At 37.6% G+C, this 14,558-nt stretch overlaps 1 protein-coding gene across 1 annotated transcript in view; it reads right to left on the reverse strand.

Annotated features, from left to right (window-relative positions):
• ADAMTS6 (ADAM metallopeptidase with thrombospondin type 1 motif 6) overlaps positions 1 to 14,558 on the reverse strand; it is a 183,747-nt gene that overhangs the window by 63,886 nt on the left and 105,303 nt on the right. Inside the window, exons 8-11 of the mRNA XM_029910903.1 lie at positions 13,138 to 13,240; positions 7,551 to 7,684; positions 4,517 to 4,640; positions 4,056 to 4,136 (exon numbers count right to left, since the gene is read on the reverse strand). Coding sequence (XP_029766763.1) covers positions 4,056 to 4,136; positions 4,517 to 4,640; positions 7,551 to 7,684; positions 13,138 to 13,240 — 442 coding nt within the window. The remainder of the gene's footprint in view (positions 1 to 4,055; positions 4,137 to 4,516; positions 4,641 to 7,550; positions 7,685 to 13,137; positions 13,241 to 14,558) is intronic.

Raw genomic sequence — 14,558 nt, forward strand, 5'->3', positions numbered from 1 at the left:
TGCTCCAAGCGAACATACAAATTCAACCACAGTTCATTATTATGGTTATATGGAATATTTACATTTTAATAATTGTATGAATATCAAATAACTGAAAATCATTTATATCAGCAAGAAATTAGTAATAAATACCAATAGTTTAATCAAACTATAAAATTTAGAAAACCAAACACTGGTAAGCTATTACTTTTTCCAATATAATTTGTTAAGCTTCTATTGTCAACATAGCACGTGATGAAAACAGCACTGCAGGTAGCATATCTATTTCTGATTCAACAGGTTATGGAAATTTCAGAAGACTGCAATCATATTTAAAGCAGCTTGAAATAAAAAATTATTTTGATGGACAAATAAAATATTATTAGCTTTTTTATAATCTTTATCAGTTTGTTAAGGGTAGTCTTGCAGATTCTATTCAAGGGCAGATATTTTATTTTTTCTTGATCAAAAAGATTCCTTTTTTGGTTTCTAAAATATGAAATGGACTTTAGGAAGCTTACAGACTTCACTCTGAATGCTCTTTTATGTATACTATTGGCTCCGAGGTGGCACTAAGCATTCTCTCTCTCAGGTACTTGGCTGGCTGGTTCTTGCTCACATGCTCAAGGTCTATCTGATTACTATATGTGGGGCCAGGAAGGAATTTTCCCCCACGTCAGGTTGGCAGTGACCTTGGAGATTAAATCTTCCTCTGCAGCACGTGACTGCAAGTCTCTTGCCAGGATGCACTTTGGTCCCTCCTATTCTCTGCCCGGGGCACATAGTAGTCTAGTCTCCTATAGACTGTAATACGTTAGTCTAATTTAGGTTGTTGGGTTTAGCGAGTGGGTTCTTGGTGGTGTTAGTGGCCTCTGATACACTGGAGGTCAGACTAGATGATCTGGTGGTTCCTTCTGGCCTTAAACTCTATGACTCTATGATCTCTTTGGTTAAGGTAATAAAGAAGACTACTCGATTTTTTGGAATTCATATCTGCTTCTGTAACCAAAGTTTGTTGATATTGGGAAAATGACAGTCTAAAAATTCAAGGCCAGCCATGGATCCTTAGTCAGTCCTTATTGAGGCAAAACGTCTATTGACCTTAATAGGGAGAGAATTTAGGATTTGTCTTATAGATTGCAAGAGTGAGGAATAAGACAAGTAACCATCACAGGCCAAATTTTGTTCTAATATACCTCAATATAAATCTCATTCTAGTGACTTCATTGAAATTACTCTGAAATTATACATGTAACTGAGAGAAGAATTTGGTCCTCAAACTTTCACTCTTATAGGGTTCCTGAGTTTACTCCTGACTGTATGCGATGGGGCATTGATACCAGGGAAACGTGTATGTGAAAAGAGAGTGATAAGGAGCAGGAAGAGATGGTGGTGTGTCACCAGGAAAGGGACCAAAGTCTCCTCACAAACTTCTATTAATTCCCAAACTGTGCTGAACCACCACCAAACTCATCAGGTAGAGGAGAGAACAAACCATGATGTTGTACAATACTAAAGGAAGGGAGCAGTGCTTCTTGCTAGTTATCTATTTTGAGTAAGTGTATGAAAAATTATTAGAATAAAGCTTGGTAGTAGAATATTGGGTCAGAATTTGGCCTCAGCAGAAGCTAAATTTCCAGAATCCTAATTTTTATCCACTCTAACTTCAAAAGATCCAATTAGGTTAAATTAACCGGACAGGACATTTAAACACGAAAACATTTAAAACTACTGCACAAACATCAAAGAACTAAAATAAACCTCTCTGCAAACTATTTTGTATGGATTTTTTTAATTTCTTTAAAAAAATAAAACCAGAAAGTTTTCTCCTAACAGATTTTAAAACAGATTTGTCAATACAAATAAAAATATTTGTCCACATAATTTTTCCATTGTTTCATATGAGACAATTTTTTTCAAAAGGGATGAGGTTCTGTGCAATTTTGCATTTGCAAAATGAATTGCAGTAGCTAAGAAAACTAGTTTCCCTTCTGTCTGATATATACCCTCAAGCATGGAGTGAGAGATGCAAGAACCTGGTTTGTATTCAATTGTAATTGCAGTAACATGAGTGCAGATTTTACAGGTACAAACTGACCCTTTGAAAATGTGATTCTTAATATGAAATGGCTCTGACAGGATATCCTGTGACCTGCATTCCTCTGCTTGAACTATGCAGTGTTGTTGTAGCCATGTCGGTCCAACAATATTAGACAGACAAAGTGGGTGAGGTAATATCTTTTATTGGACCAACTTCTGTTGGTGAGAGAGACAAACTTTTAAGCTTACACAGAGCTCTGCTTCAGGCAGAAGAAGCTTGAAATCTTGTCTCTCTCAGCAACTGAAGCTGGTCCAATAAAAGATATTACCTCACCCACCCTGTCTCTCTGCTTGAAATGTCAGTTATGAGATATAGATGCTATTTCACCAGCAATACAACTTTTTGGTGCAGGATGGAGAAGAGGGGAGGGAGAGTAGTGTAATAAGCATTCCTCATTTCTAGGGCTAAGTATGTTACTCTTCCTCCTAAAAGGGAGGAGGCTGACAATCCGGCTGAATTACAGGGGTAGAGGGAAGCAGACATCCAATACCAGCACTACAGCAAATAACTATGGGTGGGTGGGGTTAATTTTTCTAGGAGGCTAGCTACCCTCCACACTCCCATCTAGCACACATCACAGACAGTCCTTCGCAAGCATTTGCATTGCTAGTTATTTGCATTCCTGTGGCTAAGGGACAACAAAGCAGCCTAATCAGCGGATCTGCAGCCTAGGACTGTCAGTTCATTAGGCTGCAGAACAACTAACTCATCAGTTTCTTTTGACTGAGAAATGTGTTGCCTTGTATGTTTGTGAACTGACTGTTACGTAAAGGAGGTTAGGGAAACATCTAGCCATGCTTGCTCTTTTGTCCTTAGGGAAGCCTGAAAAGGACCTAAGGACCTAGGGGTTACAGTGGACGAGAAGCTGGGTATGAGTCAACAGTGTGCCCTTGTTGCCAAGAATGCTAATGGCATTTTGGGCTGTATAAGTAGGGGGCACTACCAGCAGATCGAGGGACATGATCATTCCCCTCTATTTGGCATTGGTGAGGCCTCATCTGGAATACTGTGTCCAGTTTTGACCCCACACTACAAGAAGGATGTGGAAAAATTGGAAAGAGTCCAGTGGAGGGCAACAAAAATGATTAGGGGGCTGGAACACATGATTTGTGAGGGGAGGCGGAGGGAACTGGGATTATTTAGTCTGCAGAAGAGAAGAATGAGGGGGGATTTGATAACTGCTTTCAACTACCTGAAAAGGGGTTCCAAAGAGGATGGATCTAGTCTGTTCTCAGTGGTAGCAGACGACTGAACAAGGAGTAATGGTCTCAAGTTTCAGTGGGGGAGGTTTAGGTTGGATATTAGGAAAAAACTTTTTCAGGAGGCGGGTGGTGAAGCACTGGAATGGGTTACCTGGGGAGGTGGTGGAATTTCCTTCCTTAGAGGTTTTTAAGGTCAGGCTTGACAAGCCCTGGCTGGGATGATTTAGTTGGGGATTGGTCCTGCTTTGAGCAGAGGGTTGGTCTAGATGACCTCCTGAGGTCCCTTCCAACCCTGATATTCTATCATTCTATGATTCTAAGCCATAGAATCATTACTTCATGGATCAGGTTGGCACTTGTTTGACCCCAAGATCAGAAGAGTACAAGGCAGGTTTAAAGCCACCTTTAAAGGGAGAAAGGATGCAGCTTGAAACTTGGGACTTGAATTCAATTTCCTGCTCTACCACAGGCTTCCTGTGTGACCTTGGGCAAGTCATTTTAGCTTCTCTATGCCTCAGTTTCCTCATCTGTAAAATGGAGATAATCCCCACCTCACAGGAATGTTGTAAAGTTAAGTACATTACAGACTGTGGGGTAATCAGATACTATGGTTATGGGGACATGTAAGTACCTAAAATTGATGGATAATATTACCTCCCCATGTCCTGCACCCAGCAAAGCTTAGCCAGAACATTGAATCTGCTCCAGTATCTTAAAAACACTTTATAAATATTACTAGTTAATTAAGCTCTTGTGTTTAAACCAGCTCTTACCAATGTAGTTCTTTGACATAGCCACTTCTTTTACTTCAATGTGAACAGAACCTCTTGGAATTTGAATCACTTCCATGTAGCCTATAAGGTAAAGGTAAACCTTATTTATTATTATTATTACCTGGATGAAACTATCAATTAATAAATTATGCTTTGGATTCAAAGGTACCTGAACATTGCCTTTCATGCCAGAGAACAGAGAACTCTTTAAATTTCAGACACAAATGTGAAAAACAATAGCAAGAATCTAACATGAAGCCATGAGTTTCTCCTTTCTACATATTAATAAAGTCCTTCATACAATGTTTCAGAATTCACTGATTAATTTATACGTTGGCTGTGAAATACTAGTATATTATCTTCCATGTTTTGAGCTTTCAGTGAGGTTCCATGTGGGTACAACAGTCCACCTTCATACAATGAATCACAAGGTAGGGAGTGATCTACATCTGCATACTTACCTCCTCTGGGCAATGAATCATTGAAGAAACCTTCAATGGCTTCACATGTGCTACCATCTCCTCCACACACACGGCATCTGTCTTCCTTAGCATCAGATCCCAAAATATTATCACAACCCACATGCTGAGAACAGATAAAGATAGAACAAATATTACTGCAGTCAGGAGGTTTCTTGGATCATTACCTGAAAATACTAAATATTTTCTCAAGAGATTTCTTCCTAAGTATCTGAGATTGTTCTCCCTTTGCCTACCTCACTTTGAGTGGCCCATATCATAAGAGAATTTTCACTTACCAGAAAAGGAGACTCAGAAATCAGAGATGATCCAAATTTAGTTTATTGATAATTAATAATTTGTGCTCCTACAGTGCTTTTCATAGGAGAATGTCACAGTATTTTACAAACATTAATGTACTACACCTTAACACAATTATTATTTAATATCTATACAGTGCCCCCAAATGTTCTAATTTTCCTCTACCTTTGGTTTCTCTAACAAAACACTGCTTTCTGTGTCTCCCTTGAATGGTTGCTTAAAAACAAATGTTGTGGTGTTTTTGTTTCTATAAACCTTTATATTTCACAGACCATCTTCTCACATCCTACAGAAAAGTAATGCAGCTAAATTTGTGACATCACAATTATTTTGATAACAACAAACTCATATAAAAGCTTAAATATGTGAGTTCACTGCACACTCAAGCAGAATGAAAGACTGAGCTGGATGCAGAGAGAGCTTCTGTATTATCTGGATTGGATTCTCTCCTGCATCTAAACTCCAGCATTAGTTACACAAAAATACATTTATCCCACAGTACCACCTGGAAATAAGATGCCAAGAAAACAGCAGCTGATAGGATTGGAAGAACTGCTGTGAGGAGTCAGGAAGAGAAGGGAGCTGTTAAAATTTACAGGTGGTATGTTATGTAGAGGGGATATCTATGCATGATTTAAGGATTCACCTCAGCCAGAGAATGGGAGAAAATATATGCTGGGAAGGAAGGATAATAACAGAGGACAAACTGAACAGGAGGAAAACTGCAGCTTTATACTTCCTCAGATGATTATATAATAAAAAGAAGAATCAAGTGATCTCCAAAACAAAACATAAGGCAGCCACATGAACATACGGGGAAAAATGTGATTTTTCTACCATCTTGTTTATAAATAATACAGATATGATCACAGAAGTTAAAGTTTCAAAATGTTTTCACTGCTAGGCAAATGAATACAATCATAAAAATTTGGACTTTCTTACTGATTACAAAAAGCAAAGCCGAGATCTGACTAACCTGTGTTTCCTTATGTAGTCCTCTATTGGGAATAAATCTAATCTCCATTTCTGCTCATTTACTAAATAATACCTTAACTGTAAGAAAATGCAAACCTCCTGGTTTTAATTTATATTTTTCTTGCAATTGTGTGAAAGATTTAAATTCAGTTTTATCAAATACATTCCCTTGTATTTTAATCCTGATGGGGTCCATTTTTGTGGAAATACTTGTAATATCTGGCATAGTCAGTTTTAAAATAATCATCAAAAGTAATAGCTGTTTTCTAGCATCTTCACATATTTTTAGCATACTGGGATAGTATTTATTGTGATTTTTTTGTCTGATCTGTGATTTGGTTTGCTAATACATGGCAAATCTTTGGTGCTAATTGTGTCACCTTTCTTAGTTAGAAACAATTTGATCTCATCATCTTTGATTCAATCATAAAAAAAATCTTTAGGTCTTGGTTCCACAAAGCACTTAAGATTGGACTTAACTTTAAGCATGTGAATAGTCTCAAAGAAGTCAGGGTTTTTTTAAGTCAATAGCACTACTCATATGCTTAAAATTAAGCATGTGCTTAAGTGTTCCGCTGAACTGAGGTTTTATTGGAATGAATAGCAGGGGCATCATTTGCTATCTGAGCCCCCGCAGATTTTTCATAGGTCTATATGCTCCATTAGGTCTTTCATTTTTTGCCTGCACTTCAGATTTTGCAAGATATCACTGTATAACATTCTATATGCTGACATAATTTTTTTCTGAAATCGCGCCCCTGATGAATCGTAGTATAACCATAAATGTGGCAGTTACATGATATTTAAGAAAGATGGAGTACTTACTGTCACATTTATGGTTATACTACTACTCATCCCAAAAAGGCCTCAATTCAGTAAAGAACTTAAGCACATGCTTTTAATCAATTGGTCCCTACAATTACTGGTCCTTCAACAGACACCAGAGATTAGGAGAAGCCAAAAGAGACTAAATAAAGGATTCTAATTTAGTCTTGCAATAGGGTGGCTTGCCCCTTATGGGTTGGAGGCCTGGGGCCAGCCAACACTAATTAATGAAGGAACTGCACCACCCCATTTGTGCTGTGTTACCAGTCTTGATGGGGCCTGATTCCCCTCTAAAGGCAGCAGAAAGGTGTAGGGAGGGTGGGAATGTTAGGAAGCTATGGTAGATGCTGCAGAGAAAGAGGAAAGACTCCTGAAAGGATGATCCTCAGACTAGAGGAGTTGTATCCTAGCTAGGAAGACCGCTAGAGCAAGAGGAAGTCAGAGCCTGGAGGCTGAGCTGCAGTAAGGAAAAGTCTGGGAGTAGTGTCTGAAGTGTGACCCAGCTCTGGGAAAAGGCTCCCTACCTAAAGGGAGAGAGATATGGAATGTTTTAAATACTGTGGACTGCAGTTCTTCAGGGGCCTTGAAGAGGGGGAAACAAAGGCAGGATGTGTCAGAATGACCTCTGGCCATAAGTGGGTGCTCTGGAGGTGACTGCCCTGATTACAAGTCTGCTGCAATTTCTAATGAAAGCTTATCGCAACTCATAATAATTTGCCTAATTTTTGCAGTCTTCCTTTCCCTTGTCTCACGCTCACAGCTTATGTAAGAAATTAACTTTTACTGTCAAAAATCCTTTTTTATCTAAGATTTTTTTAAAAAGTACTGCAACTAAAATGCTATACAAAATTACTGCTGATAAATACTAGACAATATGAAGTAATGCAGTAATGTAGTTTTTATTAAAACATGCAACCTTGCATTCTCCATTGATACAGATATCCAGCGAATCAGCATTGCACTGAGTTCCATCTATTACTGCAGGGGCACGTTCAGTGTAAAAATTGTAACCTTCAGCCAAGCAGTTTAATGCACATGGTTTAACCCCTCCTAAACAACAAAACAAATACAAAATTAATGGACAGTTCCTGAAAAGGTAAGAACCAATTTTAAAAGCATATACAAAATCAGACTGGAAATGTATAGTCTCTTCTCCCATCTGAATACAGACAGATTTATAAGCTTTCTTTAATCCTTCCAAGTAATTTCTGTACTTGATTCTTTCTCTCTAAAAAGATTACTTCAGATTATAGCAAAACAGCCTACAGGTGAGTTAAGTTGAAAGAGTCTTTAATGATAATACAACCCTAATGCCTGCTGAACAATTGAAAATACATAAAGATGTTATTTAAAAAGCACTAACATGGTTACTGTACTTTCCAGTTTTGAAATATAGTAAAGTTCACAATATGCCTAATAAAATGAACAATGTTTTGAGATGTAGGGCCTGATTTTAAAGTGAATTTAACCTGCCCTCCCTTTTCTTGACTGCTTATAATTCTGCTGGCTCAATTTTTTGTTGACATAAGAGGACATTAAATGTCTAATTACTTGACTTGTAGAACAAGCCATTAATTGGATGTCTAGGAGCCCTCATTTGCTCAACAAATAATTTACAAGCACATCTGAGAGGTGCTAAATGCCCTTCAGCAACCACTGACGATACTGGGAGGTACTGGGATCATAATTATTTGCAAGCACAAACTGTAAGCACAAAAAGACCTAATTTTTAAAAATTAGGTCATAGACACTATCTCACATGGCACCAAAAAGGATCCCTAACAACTATATAATAACAAGGCACTAGACACAGTTCTTGAGCACAGCTTTTCAGATGTGTGGAGAGTGGGCAATGAACAAAATATACAGCAAAGATTTCCATTCTTATTTCACCATTACTAGCTAGCATGGAGTAGCAATAATATCAGCAATTAGGTCACTTTTCTTTTGTTTTTTATGATAGGATAACGAACAGAAATATCCTGCTTAGCAGTTTTAAGGCTTACATTCAAAATGTCCTGAACAGGACACAGGCTTTCAGTATATTTTTAGGTTAATGGATAGCATTCCTAATTAGGGCTATCAATTAATCACTGCAATTAACTCAAAATAATTAATTGCGATTAAAAAAATTAATCACAATAAATTGCAGTTTTAATCGCACTGTTAAACAATAATAGACTAGCAACTGAAATTTAATACAAATATGTTGTATGTTTTCTACATTTTCAATTATATTGATTTCAATTATGACACACAATACGAAGTGTACTGTGCTCACTTTATATTTTTGATTACAAATATTTGCACTGTAAAATGATAAACAAAAGAAATAGGATTTTTTGATTCACCTCATACAAGTACTGTAGTGCAGTGGACTCCAACCTTTTTTGATCGCGCACCTCTATCAGTAAAAAAATTTTGAGCATGCACCCCCTGCCGTGCAGGATCCTCTTGCGCACCCCACTTTGGAGACCACTGCTGTTGTGCAATCTCTTTGTCGTGAAAGTGCAACTTACAAACGTAGGGGTTTTTTTTGGTTACATAACTGCACTCAAAAATAAAACAATGTAAAACTTTAGAGCCTACAAGTTCACTCAGTCCTACTTCTTGTTCAGCCAGTCGCTAAGACAAACTATTTTTATTTACATTTGCTAGAGGTAATGCAGCCTGCTTCTTATTTACAATGTCACTTGAAAGTGAGAACAGGCGTTCGCATGGCACTTTTGTAGCTGGGTAGTGTAGCCCAGGCCTTAGAAGAGCAACATTCTGATGCAAAACCTCCAGAACCCAAACTACCAAAAAAGAAAATCAACCTTCTGCTGGTGGCATCTCTGACTTAGATGATGAAATGCACATGCGTTGATCCGCACTGCTTTGGATCATTATCGAGCAGAACCCGTCATCAGCATGGACACATCCTCTGCAATGGTAGTTGCGGCATGAAGGGACATATGAATCTTTAGCGCATCTGGCACATAAATATCTTGCGACACTGGCTACAACAGTGTCACGCGAATGCCTATTCTCACTTTCAGGTAACGTGAATTAGAAGCAGGCAGAATTATCTTCCGCAAATGTAAACAAACTTGTTTGTCTGAGCGATTGGCTGAACAAGAAGTAGGCCTGAGTAAACTTGTAGGCTCTAAAGTTTTACATTTTATTTTTATTTACATTTATTTTTGAGTACAGTTATTTTTGTACATAATTCTACATTTGTAAGTTCAACTTTCATTATCAAGAGGTTGCACTACAGTACTTGTATGAGGTGAATTAAAATACTATTTCTTTTGGGTTTTTTTTTTTACATTGCAAATATTTGTAGTAACAAAAAATATAAAGTGAGCACTGTACACTTTGTATTCAGTGATGTAACTGAAAATGTAGAAAACATCCAAAAATATTTAAATTGTATTCTATTATTAACAGCATGATTAATCGCGATCAATTTTTTTAATCACTTGACAGCCCTACTCCAACTGATCCAGTTGGCAGATGAGACAAAGACTGGAAGAGTGGTAAATAAAGAAGAGAACAAGTCACTAAGACAGAGAGAACTGGATTACTTAGTACTCTGGGCACAAGCAGACAATATGCCTTTCAAAATGGCTAAATGTAAAGTCATTGTTAAGAACCAAGATTGTAGGTCTACCTATGGGATGGGGGGGGCACTCTATTTTGGGAAGCAGTGACCTGAAAAAGACTTGGGGAGTCATGGTGGAAAATCAGCTGAACATGAGCTCCCAATGTAAAAGTGTGGCCAAAAGAGTTACTATGATCTTGAATGTATAAATGGGAACACTGGAGAAGTAGAGAGGTTATATTACCTCTGTATTTGGCACTGGTGTGACTGCTACTAGAATTCTGTGTCCAGTCGTGGTGTCCACAATACAAGGCTATTAAGAAATAGGGGAAGCTTCAGAGAATGACTAACAGATTGGAATACATGCCTTGTAGAGACAGAATTAAGGAGCTCAATTTATTTAGCTCTATCAAAGAGAAGGTTAAAGAGTGATTTGACCACTCTATAAGTACTTACCCAGGAAACAAAAATTTGATAAAAGAGGGCTCTTTAGTCTAGCGGACAATATCTAATGGCTGGAAGCTCAAGCTGGACACATTTAGACTAGAAATAAGGTCACATTTTTTAACAGTGAGGGTAATTAAACATTGGAGCAATTTACTGAGGGTTATGGTCTGTTCTCCAGCTCTGGAAAATTTTAAATCAAGATTGTATGTTTTTCTAAAAAGACATGCCCTAGTTCAAATAAGAATTAATTTAGGGAAGTCTTATAGCCAACATTATCCAGGAGATCAGACTAGATGATCACAGTGGTCCTATCTGAGTAGGGTTATAGGAAAAAATCAGATAATGAACTTCCTAGATAGGAAGTTCTGCTGAAGACTTGCTATTGAAACTTGAGACCAAATAGAAAAATATTGTCTCACCAGACATTCTGTTAAAAAAAAAAAAAAAAAAAAACACCTCCTGTATAAAGGAAGAATGAATCAGCTACAAGATAAAACCAAAATCTGCACCCTGCCCTGATCCTGTCATTCATTGTTTGGTTCAAGTATGGGCAAAACTACACCTATCATGCCTATAAGATGATGAAAATGTAGAAGAAGAAAAAACATATTATACATGCTTAAGCTTGAAAAAAATTAAATCCAAGTCTTTACGTGACAATTGTATCACATTCTTTAAGGCCAGCAAGGATTTTCATTAGATAGCTAAGGTATTATTAAGGGTATATAACAGTCAAAGCTTAAATCAAATAATTTTTATACATTATCAAAACTCTAGAATACAACATCATGAATATACTGCCTGTATCCCAATTGAGTGAAATTCTCCTCTCAGTCATGCCAGAGTAATCTGGAGTAATTGAGAACAGAATTTGGCCCACTATTTTTACAAAGCAAATCCTTACACAAGATCTCTGCCCCTTAGAGTCAACAATGGAGGGACAGATCCTGTGTCACTTCAGTAGCCAAATGACTGCAAAGCTAGCTAAACTGTTGAAAGCATAAAGTTGGCGGAGGGTGTGACTGGATGAAGGAGGTAGGTCAGGGAGTTACTGGCAATCAAACAGAAATTAAAGCAGCCCAGATGTTGCTCTAATCTGTGCTAAGGCTTAACCGGCCCAAGGATAGCCCCAAGATTGGGGACAGGAAGTGTGGGAAAGTCGGCATAAAGTAAGGACCCCTGTTTACTGAGGAATAGCCCTGTATCTAAATCAAAAGACCATCCTTCTCCATCTCTCCTTTTTCTTCTAAGGAGCAAAAAAGAGGAAAAGAAAGAAATGGTGGGACAGATCCTTGACTATGGCTGAAGAACAAACAGCACAAGCCAGGAGAGAAGGCGATGCAAAGCTCATCTTTGCATTCTGCCAGTCATGGGGCCACTGTGTGCAGGATTGGTCCTGTGAAGTAACTTAGAGCAGTTGAGGACTTCTTTAACTTATGTCAGCTGCTAACTGCCCCAAGAAGCTGAAACTGCAGAGTAGAGACATCCATGATTGTGTTTCTACTGCTACAGTTAACATGTAAAGCAGTGCAGGTACCGCCGCTCACTGCTCTGAATTTGGTTTTAGTAATAGCATCAGCTCTTAAGGCTCAGGGATACACACTTAGAGGCTTGAAATTAGGTCTTGGGATGTAAAAAATATATTATTTATATATATATCTTCAGTTTAGCTTTGAGTAATCCTGGCATTCTCCCAATGCAATTAGTATAATTTATTTGCAAATTATTCTATTAATTTATCTATATTACATTCTGTAGCATCCATAACTCCCAATCAGGATTGAGGCCCAGTGTACCAGATACTGTACAAAAACATAGGAAGAGACATTCCTTGTCCTAAAGAGCTTACCTTTTTTCTGCTTTGATCTTTTAGTTTGTAGGGGAAAAGCATACAACGTACAAGCTAACTGATCAGAGTGATGATAGGCACACAGCTGGCATAAACTAAATCTAAAAAATCTGTCCCAAAATGGAAAAAAAATCTGGCACAAATAGCTATGCTGAGCACAGTACAGATGCTCAGGGGAACAAAACTGTCCTTTCCCACACAATGGAAGCTGTTGTAGCTCAATGGCTCTTATGTACATGCACACCATCCAGGATGGTGGAGTTCCAAGTAGGGGAACTCTATTGGGACTCTTATACTGTACACCTCACTGCAGTGTCCAAGTGGAGTAGTGGATCACCCACCCATGTCCAGTCTCTGCATGCTGCTGCTAAGGGAGCTGATGGGGAAGGGCTTTACACTATGAAGGGGTGCATTCTTCTTGCATAGCACCTCCTGTCACATTTTCATAGCTGAACCACACCAGTTCACCACCAATATGGCCCTTCCATTGACATGCCCTTTAGTGAATTTTGTATTTTTAATTAATAGGTCAACAGATGGCTACTGAAAAATCAAAGTTCAAGATTAGTCAGCTGAGTGTTTTCAGAGATGTCACGTTTATATCTCTGCCAAACTACACATTACCTCCAGTGTAGGGTTTCCAGTTATAATACTTTCCCCGGAAGGGCATATTGTCGAAGTCTGCACACTGTTTTTCTCGAAAATCACGGGACCCTGAAGGACATGGCTAAAGTAAAATTAAAATAAAAAATGTATTAGACATTAACATTCATATAAAAAGGACATGGTTATATTACTTAAAAATAAAATGGTCCTAAACTACATTATGTTAGCTCACTCCTTTATTTTGTGGCTCTGATTCTGACACTTGCTTTATTGTTTTACAACTGGTATTCAGAGTAAAGTGTCTATTTTGTAATCTTAGGCAGGCACGAAGTAACTTAAACAAAGTTAAGTGTTACAACAGTTTCTGTATAACTTTACACTCAGAATCATGTCACGGTTCACTTTGCAATCAAACCATCAGGTATCTCCTTATAAACACATACAAAAACCAACTGAAGAAACTAAAACACAAAATCTTTTTGGTAACAGATTCAGGATCAGTTGCCACAGCTGTTCTTAGGTATGCATTTAAGAGATCAAGAAACAGATTTGTAACATCACATTCAACACTCAATTGCAGTTTGAAGACCTACTATTGTTCACTGGCTACTTTGACAAAAAACATTTTACATCTAAGAATGAGACTGGACAAGGTTCAATCCCAATTCTAAGCATCTTCCAAATGTAAAGAATTTGGAATCACTATTTACATTTAACCTATTAACTTTTCACAATCAATTACTGAGCCCAGACATGTATTAAATAGTTTTCTCATCTGGGGTGCTGTTGGTGCTGTTGAAGACTGTGTTTTCTCCAAGGAAGAATTACAGGAACAGCATAATTCACTGCTATTACTTACACTTTTTTGTCTATGCAAGGTTTAGGTTCAAAATAACAAAGTCAATTAATTGCTAACCTCTGAATTTAACATTGCAAGATGATCTTTTCTGAAATCTGTGTAAAATAGCATAGTCTAAGATAAATTATCTTTTACAGTTCTGCAACTACAAGATTTACAAGGAAAAGTTAAAACATTTGAAACAGATTAAGAATATTGTCTTTAAGATAGAACAGAAGAACTTGTTTGACAGAAATTTTTAACTGTTAATAAACATTACTGATTTTTATAAGCAGCCTCAGAGTTCATTTTTATATCTTTACTGGTCTACCTGTATTTCTAAGCCAGTTTGCGGTGTTCAGAAATCTGGAATGAATTCATTGTGAAGGAGGTTATATAAACAAGTATGGTAAAACATACTACACTCTGCAAATATTTGCATAATCACCAAAACTCTCAGTATATTGTATCAAGTATCAGAGGGGTAGCCGTGTTAGTCTGAGTCTGTAAAAAGCAACAGAGGGTCCTGTGGCACCTTTAAGACTAACAGAAGTATTGGGAGCATAAGCTTTCGTGGGTAAGAACCTCACTTCTTCAGATG

The sequence above is a fragment of the Terrapene carolina genome, unplaced genomic scaffold (assembly GCF_002925995.2).
Source record: "Terrapene carolina triunguis isolate 2854851 unplaced genomic scaffold, T_m_triunguis-2.0 Scaffold69, whole genome shotgun sequence".
NCBI classification, from domain to species: Eukaryota; Metazoa; Chordata; order Testudines; family Emydidae; genus Terrapene; species Terrapene triunguis.